The 22,221-nt window shown below is 39.0% G+C and overlaps 1 protein-coding gene and 1 long non-coding RNA gene across 6 annotated transcripts in view; one reads left to right on the top strand and one right to left on the bottom strand.

Annotated features, from left to right (window-relative positions):
- Positions 1-22,221, top strand: part of LOC118544007 (uncharacterized) — a 198,556-nt gene that overhangs the window by 171,455 nt on the left and 4,880 nt on the right. The window contains exon 11 of the long non-coding RNA XR_013447212.1: positions 15,758-21,901. This is a non-coding gene — a long non-coding RNA (uncharacterized LOC118544007). The remainder of the gene's footprint in view (positions 1-15,757; positions 21,902-22,221) is intronic.
- Positions 11,163-22,221, bottom strand: part of ITGA6 (integrin subunit alpha 6) — a 76,571-nt gene continuing 65,512 nt past the window's right edge. For 3 of the 5 annotated variants that reach the window (XM_078070998.1, XM_036105516.2, XM_036105518.2), the window contains 2 exons: positions 21,185-21,310; positions 11,163-15,865 (listed from right to left, as the gene is read on the bottom strand). In XM_078070998.1, coding sequence (XP_077927124.1) covers positions 15,704-15,865; positions 21,185-21,310 — 288 coding nt within the window. In that variant the 3' untranslated portion in view covers positions 11,163-15,703. Of the gene's footprint in view, positions 15,866-18,020; positions 18,151-21,184; positions 21,311-22,221 lie in introns of those variants that run through there. The other 2 variants (XR_013447211.1, XM_078070997.1) reach the window with 2 other exon arrangements.

Genomic DNA, 22,221 nt, shown 5'->3' with positions numbered 1-22,221 from the left:
GGGAGCCACCGAGGCTCCCCTCAGCTCACTTTTTTTTTTTCTGATGTTGGCTTCACAAGGCTGACTCTATCCTCGTAATGACAGAGAAGGACAAAGTAGCACCAGCCTTCAGCAGTCCTAGATGTGCAAGATCTCCCTAATGAGCACCTCTCTCCTTAATTGCCCTAGAGAAGCACCAGGATTGACTCTGATTGGCCAGGCATGGGCCATATTACCACCCCTGGAAATTAGGAATAGGTTTGGAGATGTGGTACACAAACAGACAACACACACACACCTCTCACCCACCCAACCAACATGGGCCATATTACCACCCCTGGAAATTAGGAATAGGTTTGGAGATGTGGTACACCAACAGACAAACACACACACACACACACACACACACACACACACCTCACCCACCCACCCACCCACCCAACCTCTTGGACTAATGTAGGAGAGGGAAGGATTCCCAGAGGACACAGTAGATCCCTTAACTCAAAGAAAGGATGATGGGCAGGTGAAAACTACACACTGATTATCTGTATCCATGTTCTGCAGACTGGAAATATGTTTTCTTATATTGTGTTTATACTTACAAATTTCTTACTGAAGATTTTTTCATTTTTGCTAGAATTCATTGCTGAGATTTAATGAATACATTCAGTCCATGAAATATGACATTCTGAAATTTAAAGAATAATGAGTCTTTGCACTCTTCTCTCTTTTTATTCCTCTCATTTCCTGATGTTTCTTTTTTAAGTCAGGTAATGCACGTACACATTTCCACCTCTCTTAGAGGAGATTTAGAACAAAGAGGAAATAAGATTCACCTTGACATGAGTTGATTGGACATAAATCTTAGAGAATCAAGTTGATCTTAGAAGTAGTAAAAGTATCCTGAATCCAGCAATTAGCTAGAAAAAGGCAGCCACATCCTCTTTACCTATTTTCTCTTTCAGTTTCCTAGATCTTTTAGCATTTTCTTTGGGTGAGTGGCCATATCAGTCAGAGTTCAGTGCATAAAATAGAAACCACTCTAGCTATTATTACCATGAAGGGATTTAATTCAGGAGATTACATGTATACAGAAGAGACTAAGGTGAGTCCTAGGCTGGGCCTCTGAGGATAATTTCTAGAATAATGATCCACCTGGGAAGCTCTGGGGCAGTCACTGGAAATTGAGGTGAAGACATATGCTTTATAGCTGCAGTCCAAGGTGAGGAAAAGGAATGAAGAGGCTACCACAAGTTAACCCTGCTATGATACTCAGAAAGCTAGAAGACTCCAAACACAGAAACTTAAATCTCCACAACCGTGCTCGTTAGTAGAAATACCCACTGTGAGTTTACCTTTCAGATCTCAAATGAAGGTATGTATTCATAGACTCTAACTCACATGCAAAACCTTAGCTGCCAGGGAGTCTGGAAATGTCTTTTTAGCCCAGCCCTTCCAAGTAGAAGGGTGGGATAGAGGTGGAGCAAGCCAGTCCACAGTTATCTATCACAGTGGCTTAGGCATTTTCTTTATATTTGCTTGTTTTCTGGCAGCAATGGTTGGATTGTTTGTGTTTGGAACAGGCAGAGGAAAACTGAAGAACAGTTGCTGCTTGGAAAAGGAAATGTCGAATTGTAAAAAAGCTTATTAGCTCTTAGAGTCAGCCTGAACCTTGTTTCAATCTTTCTCTGACTGGGTTATTTCACTTAGCATTATACTCTAGTCATCTATATTGTTGCAAATGGCAAGATTTCATTCTTTTTATGGCTGAATAATATTCCATTGTGTGTGTGTGTGTGTGTGTGTGTGTGTGTGTACACACACACCCATATACCCCACATCTTCTTTATCCATTCATCTATTGATGGACACTTGGGCTGCTTGTATATCTTGGCTAGTGTAGATAATGCTGCAATAAACATAGGGTGCATATATCCCTTTGAGTTAGTGTTTTTGTATTCTTTGGGTAAATACCCAGTAGTGTGATTACTGGATCATAGGGTAGCTCTATTTTTAACTTTCTGAGGAACCTCCAAACTGTTTTCCACGCTGGCTGCACCAATTTGCATTCCCACAACAGTGCTTGAGGGTTCCTTTTTCTCCACATCCTCCTCAACACTTGTTGTTTCTTGAGTTTTTAATTTTAACCATTTTGACAGGTGTGAGGTGATATCTCATTGTGGTTTTGATTTGCATTTCCCTGATGATGAGTGATGTCGAGCATCTTTTGTCTGTTGGCCATCTGGATATCTTCTTTGGAGAAATGTCTGTTCATGTCTTCTGCCCATCTTTCCATTTTTAATTGGATTATTTGGTGTTGAGTTGTATGAGTTCTTTTTTTGTTTTTAGAGTGCATGCGAGTGGGGGTGGGGGGCAGCAGAGAGGGAGAGAGAGAATCTTAAGCAGGCCCCACACTCAATGTGGAGCCCAACATAGGGCTTGGTCTCATGACCCCAACATCATAACCCAAGCTGAAATCAAGAGTCGGACCCCCGACTGAGCCACCCAGGTGCCCTGAGTTGTGTAAGTTCTTTATATATTTCGGACATTAACCCTTTATCAGATGTATCATTTGCAGATAGCTTCTCCCATTCAGTAGGTTGTCTTTTAGTTTTGTTGATGATTTCCTTTGTTGTGCAGAAACTTTTTATTTTGATGTAATCCCAAAAGTTTATTTTTGCTTGTTTCTCTTGCCTCAGGAGACATATCTAGAAAGATGTTGCTATGGCCAATGTTAGAGAAGTTCTAGGATATTTATGGTTTCAAATCTCACATTTAGGTCCCTAATCCATTTTGAGTTTATTCTTTTGCATGTAGCTGTCCAGTTTTCCCAACACCATTTGTTGCAGAGACTTTTTTTTTCCCATTGCATAATCTTGCTTCCTTTGTTGAAGATTAATTTACCATATAATCGTGGATTTATTTCTGGGCTCTCTAGTCTGTTTCATTGATCTATGTGTCTATTTTTGTGCCAATACCATACTGTTTTTATTACTGTATCTTTGTAGTGTATCTTAAAATCTGGGGTTGGGATACCGCCAGTTTTGTTCTTCTTTTTCAAAGTGGCCTTGGCTATTCTCAGTCTTTTGTGGTTCCATACAAAGTTTAGGATTGTTCCAGTTCTGTGAAAAATGCTGTTAGTATTCTGATAGGGATTGCATTAAATCTGTAGATTGCTTTGGGTAGTATAGACACTCTAACAATATTTGTTCTTCCAATCCATGAACACAGAATGTCTTTCCATTTATTTGTGTTATCTTCAATTTCTTTCTTCAGTGTTTCATGGTTTTCAGAATACAAGCCTTTCACCTCTCTAGTTAAGTTTATTCCTAGGTTATTATTTTGGGTTCAGTAGTAGATGGGATTGTTTTCTTAATTTATCTTTCTGCTGCTTCATTATTAATGTGTAGAATTGCAATGGAGTTCTGTACATTGATTTTGTATCCTATGACTTTACTGAATTCATTAATCAGTTCTAGTAATTTTTTGGTGGAGTCTGGGGTTTTCTATACTCTCATGTCATTTGCAAATAGTGAAAGTTTTACTTATTCCTTACCAATTTGTATGCCTTTTATTTCTTTTTGTTGTCTGATTGCTGCTAGGACTTCTAGTGTTATGTTGAATAAAAATGGTGAGAGTGGACATCCTTGTCTTGTTCCTGACCTAAGAGGAAAAGCTCTCAGATTTTCCCCATTGAGTATGATGTTCACTGTGGGTTTTTCATATAAGACCTTTATTCTTAGGGGAAAAGCTCAGTTTTTCACCTTAACTACAATGTTCGCTGTGGGTTTTTCATATATGGCCTTTATCATGTTGAAGTATGTTTCCTCTAAACCTACTTTGTTGAGGGCTTTTATCATGAATGAATGTTGTACTTTGTCAAATGCTTTTCCTGCATCTATTGAAATGATCAGATGCTTTTCATCCTTTCCCTTGTTGATGTGATGTGTCATATTGACTGATTTGGGAATACTGAACTACCCTTGCATCCCTGGAATAAATTCCACTTGATTGTGAATGATTTTTTTTTTTTTTAATGTATTGTTGGATTCAGTTTGCTAATACTTTGTTGAGGATTTTTGCAACTATGTTCGTCAGAGATATTGGCCCATAGTTCTTTTTTGTGGTGTCTTTGGTTTTAAGTAATGCTGGCTTCATAGAATGAATTTGGAAGTTTCCCTTCCTCTTCTATTAGAATAATTTGAGAAGAGTGGGTATTAGCTCTTCTTTAAATGTGTGATAGAATTTGCTTGTGAAGCCATGTAGTCCAGGACTTTTGTTCTTGGGAGGTTTTTGATTATTGATTGAGTTTCATTGCTGGTCATCAGTCTGTTCAAATTTTCTATTTTTGCCTGCTTCAGTTTTGGTGGGTTATATGTTTCTAGTAATTTATCCATTTCTTTTAGGTTGTCGAATTTGTTGGCATATAGTTTTTTCATAATTCTCTTACAATCCTTTGTATTTCTGTGGTGTCAGTTGTTACTTCTACTCTTTCATTTGTGATTTTGTTTATTTAAGTCCTCTCTCTTTTGGCGAGTCTGGTTAGAGATTTATCAATTTTGTTGATGTTTTTAAAAAACCAGCTCCTGGTTCCACTGATCTGTTCTGTTGGGTTTTTTAAGTTTCTGTATCACTTATTTCTGCTCTAATCTTCACTGTTTCCTTCCTTCTGCTGGCTTTGGGTTTTGTTTGTTCTTCTTTTTTTAGCTCCTTTATGTATAAGGTTAGGTTGTTTATCGGAGATTTTTCTTGCTTCTTGAGGTAGGGCTGTATTGCTATAAATGTCCTTAGAACCGCTTTTGCTGCATCCCAAAGATTTTGGACCATTATGTTATCATTGTCATTTCTCTACATGTAATTTTTTATTTCTTCTTTGATTTCTGGTTGATTCATTCATTGTGTAGTAGTATGTTATTTTGCCTCCATGTATTTGTGCTCTTTTCAGATTTTCTCTTGTGGTTGATTTGTAGTTTCATAGCATTGTGGTCAGAAAAGACTTCGATCGGGCGCCTGGGTGGCTCAGTTGGTTAAGCGACTGCCTTCGGCTCAGGTCATGATCCTGGAGTCCCGGGATCGAGTCCCGCATCGGGCTCCCTGCTCAGCGGGGAGTCTGCTTCTCCCTCTGACCCTCCTCCCTCTCATGCTCTCTGTCTCTCATTCTCTCTCAAATAAATAAATAACTAAATCTTAAAAAAAAAAAAAAAAAAAGAAAAGACTTCGATCTTTTTGAATTTGTCAGGAGTTGTTTTGTGGCCTAATATGTGATCTCTTCTGGAGAATGTTCTGTGTGTACTTGAAAAGAATGTGTATTCTGCTGTCTTAGGATAGAATGTTCTGAATATATCTGTTAAATCCCTCTGGTCCCGTATGTCTTTCAAAGCCACTGTTTCCTTGTTGATTTTCTGTTTGGATGATCTGTCCTTTGATAGAAGTGGGGTTTTAAAGTCCCTTACTATTATTGTATTACTCTCAATTAGTTCCTTTATGTTTGTTATTAACTGTTTTATGTATTTGGGTACTCCCATTTTGGGTACATAAATACTTAAAATTGTTAAATCATCTTATTGGATTGTCTCCTTTATTATTATATTTTGTCCTCCTTTGTCTCTTGTTACAGTCTTTGTTTTAAAGTCTGTTTTGTCCGATATAAGTATGACTAGCCCAGCTTTCTTTTGACATCCCTTTGCATGATAAATGTTTCTCCATTCCCTCACTTTCAATTTGCATGTCTCTTTAGGTCTGAAATGAGTCTCTTGTAGGCAACATATAAATGAGTGTTGTTTTTATCATCCATTTTGTCACCCTATGTCTTTTGATTGGAGTGTTTATTCCATTTGCATTCAAAGTAAGTATTGATAGATACATATCTATTACCATTTTGTTACCTGTTTTGTGGTTGTTTTTGTAGTTCTTCTCTGATCCTTTCTTCTCTTGCTCTCTTTCAGTTTGCTGGCTTTCTTTAGTGATATATTTGGATTCCTTTCTCTTTGTTTTTTGCATATTTAGTAGTGGTTTTTGATTTGTGGTTACCATTAGGTTTGCATGTAACAGCTCGTGCATATAGTAGTTTATATTAAATTGGTAAGTTTGAACCCATTCTGTACTCCCCTCCCCCATGTTTTAGGTATATGGTGTCATACTTTACATCCTTTTATTCTGTGAGTCTGTTGACCTAATTTTACAGATATGCTTATTTTTACTACTTTTGTGTTTCCTTCTTTTCTTTTTTTGAAGTCTTTATTTAAATTCCGGTCAGTTGACATATAGTGTAATATTAGTTTCAGGTGTAGAATTTAGTGATTCATCACTTACATACAACACCCAGTACTCATCACAATGAGTGCCCTCCTTAATACCCATCACCCATTTAACCTATCCCCCTGCCCACCTCCTCTCCAGTAACACTCAGTTTGTTCTCTGTAGTTAAGAATCTGTTTTCTGGTTTGACTCTTCCCCCCCCCCCACCCATGTTCATCTGTTTTGAGTCTTAAATTCCACATATGAGTGAAATCATATGGTATTTGTCTTTCTCTGACTGACTTATTAGCATAATACTCTCTAGCTCCAGCCACATCATTGTAAATGACAAGATTTCCTTCTTTTTTGTGGCTGAGTAATATTCCATTGTGTGTGTGTGTGTCTGTGTGTGTGTGTGTGTGTGTGTGTGTGTGTGTGTGTGTTTACCGCATCTTTTTTTCCTGTTTTTCTTACTTATGGTCTTTCCTTTTCACTCAGAGTCCCCTTTAACATTTCTTATAGGGCTGATTTATTGGTCATGAACTCTTTTAGCTTTTGACTGTCTGAGAAGCTCTTTATCTCTGCTTCTATTCTGAATGATAGCCTTGCTGGATAGACTATTCTTGGCTGCAGATTATTTTTCCTTTCAGCACCTTGTATCTTGCCACTTTCTTCTAGCCTACAAAGTTTCCGCTGAAAAATCCACTGATAGCCTTGTGAAGATTCCCTTGTATGTAATTGTCTTCTTTTCTCTTGCTGTTTCTAAAATTCTCTATCACTTCTTTTTGCCATTTTAACTACTATATGTTGTGGTGTGGACCTCCTTGGGTTGATTTTGTTGGGGCATCTCTGGCCTCCTGGATTTGGATATCTGTTTCCTTCCCCACATTGGGGAAGTTTTTGGCTATTATTTCTTCAAATAAATTTTCTGCCCCCTCCTCTCTTTCTCCTTCTGGGATCCTTATAATGTGAATGTTATTACACTTGATGGAGTTAGTAAGTTCCCTAAGTACATTCTCATTCTGCAGTTTTTTTCTCTCACCTGCTCATCTTTATTACTTTCCATTACTCTGTCTTCCAGATTATTCATTCCTCTGCTTTCTCTACCCTGCTATTTATTACATCAAGTGTATTTTTAATTTTATTTATTGTCTTCCTCATCTCTGATTGGTTCTTTTTTATCTCTGTGTTAAGGGTCTCACTGATGTCCTCCACTCTTTTCTCAAGTCCAGTGGGTATCTTTACAATCATTACTTTAAATTCTCTCTCAGGCGTATTACTTACATCGGTGTTGCTTAGGTCTTTTGTGCTTTGGTCCTGTTCGTTCTTTGGGACATATTCCTCTGTCTCCTCATTTTGTCTCACTGTTAGGAAAGTCAGCTACATCTCCTCTTGAAAGTAATGGCCTGATGAAGCAGTCCTATAGTGCCCTTCAGTGCAGTGTCCCCCATGTACCAAAATCCACAAGAAGGGGGGTGTCTCCTGTGTGTATTGCATGTGCTCTGCTGTTGTGTTCTGGGTGCTTTTTCCTTCAGTCCAGGTGTCTGCAGAGGCTCTCTTTGCTTGTTGTGGCCAATGTTTTGTCCCCAGCTGGGATGGGACACACAGTTTTAACAAAGTTTGCACCAGTCTGCTTACAAAATGAGACCTGCTGAGGCCAGGACCAGGGCTGGACTGGGAAGATCCGCAGAGCACACCTGGGCAGGGCACACAATTTTAATAAAGTGTGCCTTGAGCTTCTGCAGGGCCCACCACCACTGCTGCCAGGACTGAGAACCCACCAAACACAGGGCTTGGTGTAAGCAAGTGAAGTAGTGAATGTTGGCACTGCACTGTTGCCCGCAGATGGCCATGACTTTATGCTGGGGCATCGGGTGGTGCTTGCCAGCTCCTTCGTTACTGGAGAAGTGCCACAGCAAACCTGCCCTTGTGGGACATGCTGTGAGATTAGTAAATAACTCTCCCTTATATCCCAGGCATTTTTCAAACTGTTCTTTATGTTTCTCCACAGGCTTTTTGTCATGCTGTCTCCTTAAGAGCAGGGACTCAGCTTCCTGTCACCCTCTGGGGTCTCCCAGAATCAAGAGCACTGATTTTTAAAATTCCAGGCTTTAAGTCCTGCTGATTGTAAGAACTCACTAAATTCAGCCTCTCTCACTTTCAAAGCCGAATGTTATAGGGATTGTCTTCTCTGTGCGGGCTCTCTGGTGTGGTAGTCTGTTTGCCTCCCTTCCCCATACCCATGGGTCCCTCTCTCCAGCGAACCTCATGCAGGTCTGTTTAACATCCCCCCGCCCCAGTGTCTCTACCCTTCCTGCCTTCTTCAGTGTGGCCTCTTCTCTACATTTAGCAGTGGAGTCTGTTCTGCCAATCTTTGGGTTGTTTTCTTGGTTATATACACTGATGTGGGTGTTAGCTAGTTGTGTCTGTGGGACAAGGTGAGGCTGGGATACTCCTCCTCTGCCATCTTCCCTGGAAGTCAGGGGTGAGTATATTTGTCCAAGGTCAGACAAGTAGGAAGTGGCAGAGAAGTGACTTGGGCGGAGATGGACCCCGGAGCCCCTTCCTCCCCACAGTGTAAGCCATGGACCCGCAGCTTTGCAGCACGTGGATCTTGTTAGAAATGTTGACCCTTAGGCTCTGTTGCAGACTGCCTAAATCAGAACCTGTATCTTCACAAGACCCCCAGGTGATTCTTGGCATGTCACCGTGTGAGGAGGGCTGCTCTTAGTTGCTCTGCTGATGGAGACTTCCTAACCAGGGGGGGGGTTTTCTCTGTTAGGCAGGTGCCCTAGAACTTCAGGTCTGTGAGTCATTTGATGACACCTTGGAGTCAAACAGAACCTGTCTTCCTAGGAGAAAGGGCCCTTTTTTGTTTTTTGCCTTTAATGGGTCTTTCAGTCAGTGCATTATGACATGTGGGAGGGAGAAATGGGAGTTTTCAAGCTGTTCTTCCAATAATAAGTTTCTAATTTTTCATGTTCATGATGTAAGTCAAGCACAAGCTGGGCTCTGTGAGCATTTCCTCTTCTGCATAGCAGTAAAGGTAATATAAGCAACAAAACTGTAGGGCACCTTCCCACTAAAGGAAACCAAAGAATTGATAGTGTGTGTAAAGAACTGAGGAAGCATTTTAAAAAAGAATCTGCTCCTTTTACATTCTTCCATGTCAGAAACAAAATCCAGAATCAGTACAAAGCAGTTTCAAGATGCCTACACTCTGACTTTGTGCACATGCCCCAACCTGCATTCCAGTCATTGTATTAAGGGCTAAGACACAATTTAACAGAAATAAGGTCAATCTTGTCGTGACCTATGTTGATAAGGAGTTGAAATTCAAGAGTTTGGTTCTTAGTATTTTATAGTCAGTTAAAGATACTTAAGTTTGCAGGTTGGAGCTAGAACACCCACTAGTAAGTATGATAGACATTGAAGAGTGAGACAAAAAGAATTAAAAGACATTGTGTCTCCCTATCTGTGAAATGAGGAAGTAGAACTAGATTTCTATACCTCCTTCCTACCTTAACGTCTTACGATTCTATATAACAAGAGTAATTATAAAAATATTTAAGGAGCCCTTTGAAATAGTTTCCTTTACTCCTTACAAGAACCTATGAGATTCCTATTATCAATCCTATTTTACAGGTGAGGAAACTGGGGCACAAACATATCAGTGACTCACCAGGTTATATCCTAAGAGGTGAAGCTAATTCGCACTCAGCAGTGTGACTCGAGCCTTGCTCTTATACACCCTACCCACTCGCCCTCTCTCTTTATGGCAAGCATGCCTCTAGCTTCTCAGCTCTCGTTACTGGTGCATTAGAAACACCACAAGCAGAAAGGAGGCATTTCCACATGGAGGGCATCCATCGACCTCCTAAGCAACTGTCAACCTAAGTTGCATTTTGAGTCCCCTAGGATCCTTCAGCAGCACTGATGCGTGCATCCCACCCTGAGATTCTAATAGGGTCAGTCTGGCACGCAGTCTAGGCATTGGGCTTTTTTCTTAAATGTTCCTTAGAAATTCATACGTGCATAGCCCAGGTCGAGAGTGACTATTCCAAATTTTCTGGGATTGGGGCTGGTTCTGGAGACAGGTTCACCACATAGGATCAGGTACTGACCTTATATGTTAACCGTTTATATCATAATGCAAGATTTTAAATTCTACTTAAAGTCGATTCATCTGTGTTTGACCATACCATCTGTTGTTTTATTTAAAATTTTTTCTTAGAGTCTTTTAAGTATTCCAGTGTTTTATTACACACTGATAGAGTTAAAAGAAAGGAAAAGAACACAAAGTAATTCCTACTGAAAGCAACCATTACGTTATTTTACTCCTTTGGATCAACTTTTTCACAAATTGTGATTATGATTTTTGGTCCCTTCTATGTAAGATATGATAAGTGATATCAGTACGTAGACAAATGGCAGTGGATTTTATATTTAAAAGTACAAATAAATTAGCTATTGTGATGCCCAACCATTTTTTTTAAATTAAATATTAGTTATCACTTAAGTTCCACAAAAGCAAGAATCATGTCTGTGTTAACTTCTGTATCTCCATCCCCTTCCACAGACCCTTGGCCTATAATGGGTACTATAAGACTACTCTACAACTAATGAATGTGTAAATAAATGAGTTATAAATAGCTTCACATAATGAGGAAACTCAAACTATTGCATGCTTATACCAAAAAATGACTATGTCAAAAGAAAATAGTACTTTTGTTAAGACCCTCTCTCATTCTTACAGGTCATATGAAAGGTGTTGGGGAGGGGAGGACTGTAGTAATAGAGAATTTGGGGTTGTTTTTAGAGATGGTGAGGGGCAGAGGGAGAGAATCTTAAGCAGGCTCCACCCCGAGTGTGGAGACTGACACAGGGCTCGATCTCACTACCCTGAGATCATGACCTGAGTCGAAACCAAGAATCGAACACTTAACTGAGCCAGCCGGCACCCCTTGTTTTTTATTGAAGTGTAGTTAACACATGGTGTTACATTAGTTACATCTGTACAACATAGTAATCAGACAACTCTATACATTGTCGCATTCAACACCAGTATAGCTGCCATTTGTCACCATAAAATGCTGTTACATTATCGACTGTATTCCCTCTGCTGTATCTTTCATCCCTGTGACTTATCCATTCCCAAACTGAAAGCCTGTCCCTCCCACTCCCCTTCACTGTTTTCTTGTTTCCTCTCCACACCCCTCTCCCCTCTGGCAACCACCAGTTTGTTCTGTGTGTTTATGTGTCTGTTTCTACTTTGTTTGCTTTGTTTTTTATATTCCACATGCAAGTGAAATCATATGGTATCTTTCTCTGACTTACCTCACTTAGCATTATGCCCTCTGGTTCCATCCATGTTGTCACAAATGGCAATCTTTTTTTTATGGCTGCATAATACTCCATAGAACATATATACCACATCTTCTTTATCCATTCATCTGTCTATTAAACTACATCTGTCTCTTTCACAATGACAGGATCTTTCATCAAGATTTGAGAGAGAGAGAGAGTGCATGGGGGGGAAGGGCAGAGGGAGAGAGAATCTCAAGCAGACTCCCCGCTGAGTGTGGAGCTCGACACAGAGCTGGATCTCATGACCATGAGCTGAAACCAAGAGTCGGACGCTCAACCGACTGAGCCACCCAGGTACACCTCACAATAACAGAACACTCACATCTATCTACTGGTTATTGGTGAATTGAATACTTATGTGCTAAGCTCTGGATAATGAAAGAAGTACATGCTATCCCTGTAGGTTGAGACTTTGTGAATGTTCTAGAAGTATGAATAGTAAAATTTTATCTGACCTCTGCTAACATGGGTCTGTCGCTGCCCATTTCCACGGAGCAGTCTAAGATGGCTTTGGGGAGAGGGTGAAGAGATGACAGAGGCCCTTAAGCCCTGCTGATCTACAGAAACGGCACTTAACTCCTTCACTCCAGTGTCCTCATTAACCACTCCCTGGTTAGTTATGCACTGTGTGGCACATGGCCCACCCTTGCACTGTACTCGACTAGTTTTTTTCTGATTTCTGTCTTAGAGGATTTTAACCATGAATCCCTTTACAACTTTCCTTCTAGACGGGTCTGTTGGGTTAATGCCTCTGCAGACCTGGCCTCAGCCACTGCTACTCACTGCTTCCCCCATCCTAACAGCTGGGCCAGATGCTTTCAGAGTCAGCAAAACCTGTTTTTTAAAGGTACAAGAGAAAAAAAACACTTGCCATGTGACCATAAGCAGGAGCTACTGGAAGAACCCAGCTTATTGGCTTTTTTGTGGTAGCTGTTTTGAAATCATTCTGAAGTTCATTTTCTTCATCTCTTTGAACCTTGTCTTTTCCTCAGTGGTTGAACCATGATTAGACCCTTTTGGTCTTAAGGAACTGCCTTTAACCATTTACTTTATGCTACCCCTCCTGGTCACAACTTTCATACATTCCTCTTTTCTCAGCCCTCAGGTTGTATGTATGTGGAACCCAGCCACCTAGAATATTTCACTCTCTTCTTCCTTTAGAACAAAATCTATTAATCCCAGTCTGTTTTTCCACATTGTCCTTTCATGGGGTAGAGTGCCAGAGATCAGGTCTCATTAAGATGTTTTCATTTAGGGTAGAAGTCTTGATCTTACCCTTACTTCCGTGGTCTGGACAATTTAAAGCATTACCACGTACATCTACCCCATATTCTGAAATAGTCTCAGCCCCAAGGGCATGACCCATTGTGAGACTGTGGCAAATGATCTGTAACCAGCAACAACATGTCAATGTTTGTAAATGGATCCAAGGATATTCCTATTTATCGACTACTGTCACTCCTGGGCATTCCTGCAGGATTTTTTAAGAAGGAGAGCAAGGGATAGAATCACATAAAGCCATTGCCATGACGTCCAGCACAGGTCATGTATGCCCTAGCCAAGACACTTTGAACAATTATGGTGGTTACATATTCTAGTCCTTAATCTGGGTAGGTCCATGGGACTGTGAATAAAAGTTCATTCACACTGGTCTGTCATTAAAATACCCATCACATTTCTTTGGGTGGCAAAACCAGTCTGATCTTCAAAAAACTAAGAAGACTAAGATTCACTATATAATACCAAGTATGGTAGAAAACCGTTACTTAAGTTACTAGACAGATAAGACATTTTGCATTGGAAATTTATTCAAGATAGGGCATGCTATATTATCTGAGCTCTATATACATGCCTTATTTTCATTTATTAGATTGTGATAATCCAGCTAGAGAAAGCTCATAAAATTGCTTAAATCTAAACAAACAAAATCCTTTGGTGAAGAAAATATTTTCAGGCCAGTCAGTTCTGCCAAATCAGTCCTTGGCGATCAGTAATGTCACAGCCGAACTGCGCTCACATCCAAAATATCTTCTCAGAAGAAAGCAACTTTGCCATAAGAACTCTTACTCTTCACACCATGGTATCATTGCTAAATGACATCTCCCAGTTTGTAGGTATCTTGAATAAAACCATCTTTAAGATCATTTTCTTTTGACATCAACTGTGCAATAGAGCCCAAAGGGGAAAAAAAAAAAAAACCCTCAATCACAGAAAATATCAAAAACTTGAGTTTGGCTCCATAAAATAAAAAAAGCAATTCAGGTTTTTTATAATTTTAGAGTTTGTTTCACATATATGTTGTGTTACTAAGCAATGAACACTTTCATAAAAAAATTTATTTCACACTTTCATACAAATATCCACAGGTATTTTCTAATCATAATTTTACAGTGCTAGTTAGTATTAAAATGTATCAAATGCAAACAGACCAGTGACTTGACTTGAGATGACGTTTTTAACAAACACCATTACATTCTTTGTTGTTGAACCAGCCCTCCACCTCCTCCCTCCCTTTTAGGACTTTTTTTTTTTTTTTCTTTTTTTTTTTTTAACAACAAAGGTCTATAGACACTTTCAAAATATCAGCTGCTTGGCAACCCATAAAGCCTGTGCATTCGGTTACAAGTTACCTACCTAAGCAAGAAACGGAGATTTCAACACTGGTATGACCTGTTTTAGAGAAATTTTTGTAAACAAAGTATCGTTTGTAAAACTATCTTTGTGAATGAAAATTCCAAGGTACAATGAAAATAATGTCCGTAGTATCTTAAGGGCGTACGATTTCTGAAAAGAAAACAAACCAAGCTCCGAAGCAACAATGGCACATACAGTTGTATTTTGTCCTGAAAGATTGAGATACTGCTTATACTAGATCCAAACAAATTAGCACCTGTTTGCTGTTATGCCCCATATAACATTTTGAAGTAAATTTTTAAAAATTCAGATTTCCTATCTATTCAGTGTCTCTTGAATGTGTAGAAATGTTTTCCTCCTCTGCCACTTAATTTTTACATTTAAAATGGTAGCGCAGTCCCAAAGTAATTTTGGGGAATATAGGGCAGGAGGAAACAAAGCAAAAACCAGAACACTGACTCACTGATTAAATGATTCCAGTAACATTTAAAAACGTAAAAGCCATGATGTTCTGACTTCTGGTATCAGATACTCAGTAGCCTCACGCTGGATCCATTTGGACCCACCGTAGGCACCAGCCCTTTCTTCAGTATTTGCAGCAGGGCCTACACTGTGCCGAAGTTCAACAAACCAACCCCTCATTTCTGAAAGATCCTGAAAGTTACAGCACAAAGTATGCAGATCTCACACAGAGCTCTGAACTCAAAAATATGCACTGTCTGATAAGAATTAAACATCTTACGGTTAAATCCTATTTCTGAAACAGTCTGGGTCTGGAGGAAGGGGGTGAGGGCTGTCATGAAGGGAGACGTAATAACTTATAAAGGATTTTTTGTGTGTGTGCCCTAAATTCAAACCACATTCTGGTTGTTTAATCCAACTGGAAGGGTAAACTGGAGAATCTTTGGCCTGTCAATAACAAAATGGTTTGTAAAAAAGAAAAAAATAAATACCATATACAAGTAAGTATACCTAGCATTCAAGTCTGTTGCAGCCGTGTGTTTTAGTGAACAGGAAGGGTGAGACCAGGATGTTGTGTGGTGTGAGGAGGATTCACACATCTGGGAAAAGACGGCAGGATGGCCACATCACCTATTGCACATTTCACTTCAGAGAGCACTCGGCATTGAAATGCAGCCACCCCGACGGCCCGGGCCTAGGGGAAGAAGGGGTGCAGAGGCTGAGCCACTGAGGACGGCCGGCCCCGGCACATGCCAGGCAGCCACACCGAAAACAAAGGCAACCCGGAAAGTTAAATGAAGGCAGTTAAAGCAAACTCCACTCCAACAGTCTTAAATGCAGCTGTGCAAGCCCGGGGAGCCTCAGGCTACACGACAGCATCCACGGTGAAAGCTGTAAGTTCGGACCGTGCGTAGTCTGTCTGAAAGTAATATTCAGGTATGGAGCAGGCTTGTAAGTCCACTTAGATTTCTGAGTTAGTGGGGGAAAAGCAGTTTGGGTACTGTGAAGCTTTTCTGGGCCCCTTTTAGGAGTAGCTTTCATTTTCATTCCACCTTGTGATCCACTGTTTTTTTTCAAGGTTATCGATGTATTTTTCATCTTTGATCTCCCGCTCTTCCTTCCGGATCCTCACAGCATGGTAGCGGGGAACGCTATCGTCGTACCTAGAGCGTTTAAAGAATCCGCACTGACCGAGGGGAGAGAGAAGCAGAAACAAATTAAGTACCGCAAGAAAAGCAAGTGCACAAAATGGGAACGTCTAAGCTTTCTGTTCAGCTACGCCTACCTTTGGATGAAGGAAAAAAAACCACATGGTTTCTATTAAGGAACTAGTAGGTTGAAAAGACACAACAGCCAGTGGGGATAAAGAAAAGAGAAGACAGCTGTGAAACTAGAAGAAAAGTCTGTTTTTCCATCTTACCTTTACATTTTGTAACAATGTAGTAAGCTAGCTCTTTACTAACAATTTCAGTTATGGAACCGTGCTTCCATTTTTTTATAATCACAACACTATATTAAAAAGATCTCATTTTCAGATTAATTTTAATTTAAAGAACAATCTTTTTAAAGGCCACAAACTAAAGATTATTTCATCATGCCTCTCTTCCACTAACAAAATGGAATCAAATCACAAATATTTTGCCAATTATTATTTGAATATGCCAGTGTTCAAACGAGTCAGTTTAAGAATCTTCTGTCCCCTGAGGCTAAGTACACATCTCTCATTAGCTACAAGGCAATTTACACTGCCTGGATTTCCTGTTGTGCTTCCAAATTATTAAGCTGTTTCATTAATTAGTCACATAGCAACTATGTCCTATAATAAAGTCAATCATGTACTGCAAAGAACTTGAGGAAAGTATCCCATTGAATTTCAGAGCAACCTTCATATTTTCTTTTGCAGAAGACATTTACACTTAAATTATTAATGAATATATATTTTATTCATTTTTTAAAAATATTCAATCTGACCCAAAGTAGATTTTTATTGAGAACATATCAGGAAATTTTTTAATCAAACTGAATTTTTCAAATGAATAAAATATATGTTTCATGGAAAATATGTGTTTTTGATTTAAAAATGCAGCTAGGAGGAGGATGAGGAAGATACTTGGAATGAATGGTCAATGTGTATCATTTAACAGGAACAGAACATTTATGTTGAATGAGGTTATAAAAATGGCATGGGGCAAAGTGAAATTAGATTCAGTCATCACTAAATCATTAGGAAAAATGGACCAAGAAAGAAGTTTTGTTCTAAGGCCATTTCCACATGGACTCCTTTATTTTGTGCAAAAAAGCCAAAATACTATTACAAAATGTGGCTCTTCATTTAAAAAAGGAAATCAAGGGTGGTATGTAGGACTGAAATGGAAAGGCTGGGATTCATCGTGACAGTGCCATGGAAAGGGATTACAGGAGTAATTCCATCCTCTTGTGCCCACAGAAATCGAAAAAGGAATTACCACCAATTCCTGTTTCCATGGATTTACAAACTAGAGAAGCAAAACACGAACTTAAAAATCAACCGAGACCCAAAGTTGAATAAAATCTCTAGGAACATGAAACAAGGTCAAACTCCATTACAACATATTTGAAACCTAACTGTCCAGAGCATTTTTATATTAGAATTTTGTATAATGAAGGTCACTTTGGTAAAGAACCATTTTCTGAAATTGGCCCTCATGTCCACCAGGTCAACAGTCATAGTTTGTTGTAATGGTTTTTGACCTGTAGTAGATATGCAGGAAAAGGAAGTTGCATGCTTAGCTAGCATAAACAATTACTGAGCAACAAAAGCATTCCAAGCCTTCCCCCATCACTTTATAGCAAGATCAAAAAGGATAGTGAGAAAGCCTTCCATCAAGAGAAACACAATGTTTCCAACATGCAACAGGTTAATTAGGCAGTCAACACAAGCTTCTATCTGTGGGAAATCCCAAAGTGGACAAGAAATCTGCAATGATTTCTTATTCATCTTTGAAATTCCAAGTGGGATGCTACATACTGGGATTGACAACAGCCTAGCAAACTGGGCTACTAGGGAGGTCTGATGCCTCTTTTTGTGTGTACAACGATTCCAATCATCTTCCTTGCTGTGGGTGATGTTTAACAACACAAAAATAACTCACCTGCAACAAAAGATTTTTTGTGCATTTCTAAAAAAACAAAACAAAACTGAGCTTTCAAGTGAAATAAAATAAATCCAAGCAAGGCAAGCCAGTGTGGACATTTGGAAACATCTGTTAATGGGACACACACAGCAAGCTGTTGCTCTTAACGTTAGCCACCACAAGCCTAGCAGGTCCCACAGCTAGCAATTAAAAACATTGATCAATTACCAATTACAGAAGCAGATCAATACTAGGCATCAGAAGTAAGCCTCTCTTTATCAGATGGCTGAGCATGGATCTCAGCCTTGTGATAGGTGGCATCATAATGATCTTTCTTATTTCTCTTGAAGAAACCACACTATAAGGAAGCAAGGTATTTAGTCAGTTTTACAGTTTTGTGTATAAGAGCTAAACAAAAGAAAAATCTTAGATTGTAACCCGTTTTCTAGTTATAGCTTATTACAGAGAGACCACTTATGGATCAACCAGAACTGAACAGCCACCACGCTATGTCATACTGTGACGGCAACCGAACCAACCTGACTACCATGGGTCTCTGGTCAAATACTTATATGGATGACGTTAATCAGCTAATTGATTTTTCTATCTGTAACCGAAATCCTGAGGACAAAAAAAATCCTAAAAGGAAAATCATATACCCATCTGACTGAAGCTTTGGATGGTTTCTTCATGCAGGAGAATATGAACTCTAAAATAGGCAAAAGATTGACTTCTGCAGTTTTTCTGTGACAAAGAAGTTTGCTATCTTTCACAGTAAGTTTTATATAACTACCACCATCTACTTGAGGCCTTTGGATTTGTGGGCAAATATAAATTCGAATACACCATCATGAAAGAATGATTGCTGTCGTTTTCCCAAATTCTGAACCACCAGGTAACCCTTAAGTGGTAGGAACCTATGCTCCTCAGGTTAGGTCACTCTAAATCAACACAGAGGTGTAATTCCACTTTTTACTATAATTTCCTTCATCCAAAGAGGGAGGACTTTTTCTATTTACTTGTTCGTAAGGCTGTGGAACTGCCCTTTGAAATATAGCTTGGTAAAATAAATCTGCCCTCCTGGAAAATTCTGTTTCCTAGTCTGGCAACTCATTAAGGTAAAAATCTAGATCTGTTTTGTACAGTATGGTAACTACTAACTACATGTGGGTATTCAAATTTAAAAATACCTTAGTTGCAACAGCCACATTCCAAATGCTCAGTAAGCCACGTGTGTCTCACTGCATAGTGCAGCTCCAGAAAATCTCCATTATCACAAAAAGTTTTACTGGGCAGCACTGATCCAAACCCTTCATCTTGACATCTACTTGTGACTCCCTCCATTTAATACACAGTGAACACACCCAGCCAACTTTCAGTAACACATACTGATAAATAGGGTTAGGTGAAGGAATGAACCAGGAACCAAGAGTCCTGGTCCTGCTTCTAGCTTGGCAACATTCTTAATATCCACAGGCATGAGCATCCTTGTTAGCAAAATGAAGGTGACTGGACCAGCCTGAAGGATTTTTCTCTTTACCTCTAAACAAAACCCTATGCAATATCCTGGTATTTAACGCAAATGACATCAGAACGGATTCTAGTTGAAGTGGGGATATTGGCTCTAGCTGCACCATAGCTTAATCTTGGCACCTATGTGGATAGGCAAAACCCAATTTTAAAGGCCACTGAACTCCAGTCCTTTCTGGCCCTTAAGTTCTATGATTTTAATACATGAAACAAATAGTCCATTTTCAGAAAGAATATCAAAGTAATAAAAATGGTCTTCATGTAGGGGTTATAGAGGTTGTCTGATTACTTTAGAGTTCACTTACAAGTTCTGGATACTTTAGAGCTACAAACAACCCCTGAGATCATAGTCCAAGCCACTTACTAAAAAGCTAAAGTAAACCAGTGCCTCAGGGAGATGAAATGATTTGCCGAAAATTATAGAGCTTGGGTTTCTTAACCCACTGCTATGACTCACCCTCATTAGAGATTACCAGTAAGACCTGCTCTGAAAAAGACTGTCCTTGTGACCTCCTCCAGAAAGCACACACAAAGCCCATCCTCAAATATCAAACTTCAGATCGAGTTTTTGATGCCAAAATAATTTTCCAAGCATCTCCTATGGCTGGCTGTGCTGACCAGAGAAACCTACTGCCTGAAGTGAACCTCAGAGGTAGGACTGGCTAATATCCAATGCAGGGAGGAGTCTTGGCATGAGCAGTCACCAAGCTCCAAATCACACATTTGGAGGACACCAGAAAATTATCTCAAACTGGCAAAAGGAAGTTACTTGGAAAAATAACACAAAAAAGAAATGTCCAATATTTGAAAGTGACAATATCCTGAATCCTTGTCAATTATACTCTTGGATCCAAGGGAAAGGTGGTTTGATCCTAGAGACTGTTGGTAGAGGTTCATAAGCATTTAATCCAAAATCCACTGGACCAGACAGGTTTAGAAATCTAGAATTTTGGCATTTTAAAAAAGTAGTATGTTGTATACATAATGCCACTCTAATCAAAACATTATTAGTTTCACAGCAGAACCATTAAATAAAGGATAAATAATATAAATAGCTTCTCTTCACATGTTGTCAAGTTCTGCTGCCAAATAAGTCATTATGAACTTTCAGCTTTCAGACTATCCTGCAATTTGTAATTGTCGATAAGGGACTGTGAACCTCCATTGGTCACTTAGAATAATCCAAACTCTACAGGTCATAATCTTTGGCAACAAAGTATGTATCCATCTCATTACACACATTTTTATAATGTAGACTGTTTACTGGCAGAAATCAAGGAGAAGATACTAATTTTATTTGCAGGACCAAATTCTAATGAAGAACATCATATTAAACCCAGATCTTCCTCATGTTTGATAGAGGCAATGAGGATCCCTTGCAATGCAGTTATTAATTTCATGCTTTTCTATTCCTAATCTAGCTGCAACTGTCACAAGCCCCAGTGGCTACCACAAACATTTCTTTATAGAAGTTGAAATTAACAGGGATACAGGTTCAGATTAATGTGATATCCAACAATTTGGCTTAGATTCAGAATTTTAGATGAAGAAATTGCTAAAGTATTAACATTTTTTAAGTTATTTGCCAAACATGCTAAATTATGTGAAAAACACCTAAATTTATTTAAGAAACTCCTTATAATATACAACTAATATACTTTTAAATATCAGGTACTAGGTAGATATACAGTTGTTCATTGTAAAATTCTCAAGTTTGCTCTATTGGCAAAGTTTCATAATAAAATGTTGGGAAAAGGGAAGCATTACAAAGGAATGTACAGACTATCACTGTAAATTCACTCTTTTAAAAAACATGAAATAAAGTTTAGGTCATTAGAACTCAAATGCCAAATAGGACTTACCTTCCATAGTAAAAACACTAAGAGAGCAAGCATCAAAATCCCAGCGAGTATAGCCACTAAGATGATCCACCAAGGTACTCCTGAATACTGAGCTATGGTCTTTGAGGGAAACACAGTCACACGAATCTATGGGGCATAAAAGAAAGCACCATTGTAAGGGGGCGTGAGAATACCAGGAGTTTATAGTTCTAATTCTGCTTCCAGACGCATTTTGAACAATGCAGCCTATGGATGAATGAGATGCCTTTTTGACGTGAGATCTTTTCCCAGAACCTGGAAAATGCTGGACTGTGTTTTGACAAAGTTATTTTTTTGATAACTCATCTTTTAAAAACTTTTGTATTGAATCAAAGTAGAGGAAATTGTATAATAAAGCATCCTTTTTTTCCTCACCAAGTTTCAACAATCATCAATGCACATCTTGTTTCATCCGTATAACCAGGTATCTTGTTGAGAACGATCACCTTCCCTTTTCATTTTCAGTAATGGAAATAAAAGGGCCATTTTATGTACAATTAGCCTATATTCCTTACTTGGATTTAAAGATGTTGTGAAATATAAAAATAAGGATGGAGTTGCATTGCTGATACTGTTTTAACTTTTCCTTAAGATGTCTAAAGACCCTCATGCACAACAGAATTTCCTGAAATGGCCTGGAGCGTGTTCTTCGACAGTGTATTTGGACCAAGCAGACCCTTTCAGAGGTGGCTTCGAGCTGTAAGCAGCAGCTGATGAGAAGCCTAAGCTCTAGACATTTGATAGTTGGCAAATACCAATTAAACAGAAGTAGTGTTTATTCAGAAATCTAAAAAGTTGCTTCTGGCAGTTTGCAACAACTTGGTTCTGTGCGTTTAGGACTCTCAAGTGGATTTCCGGGATGCCAGGAGACTATTTTTCACAGCTTGTAAAAGACCTCGTGATTGCTAGGAGTATGATTTCATAAACAGATTAGAGAGCTTCCAGTTTGAAGTTTCTGATGTTTCTGACTTAAGAAAATGTAAAGTGAAGGGTAAACAAAAAGTACGAGTCTTTAAGTT

Source organism: Halichoerus grypus, chromosome 4 (genome assembly GCF_964656455.1).
Source record: "Halichoerus grypus chromosome 4, mHalGry1.hap1.1, whole genome shotgun sequence".
Classification (NCBI taxonomy): Eukaryota; Metazoa; Chordata; class Mammalia; order Carnivora; family Phocidae; genus Halichoerus; species Halichoerus grypus.
The sequence above is the reverse complement of the archived record's forward strand: the minus strand, read 5'-3'. Positions and strand labels throughout refer to the sequence as shown.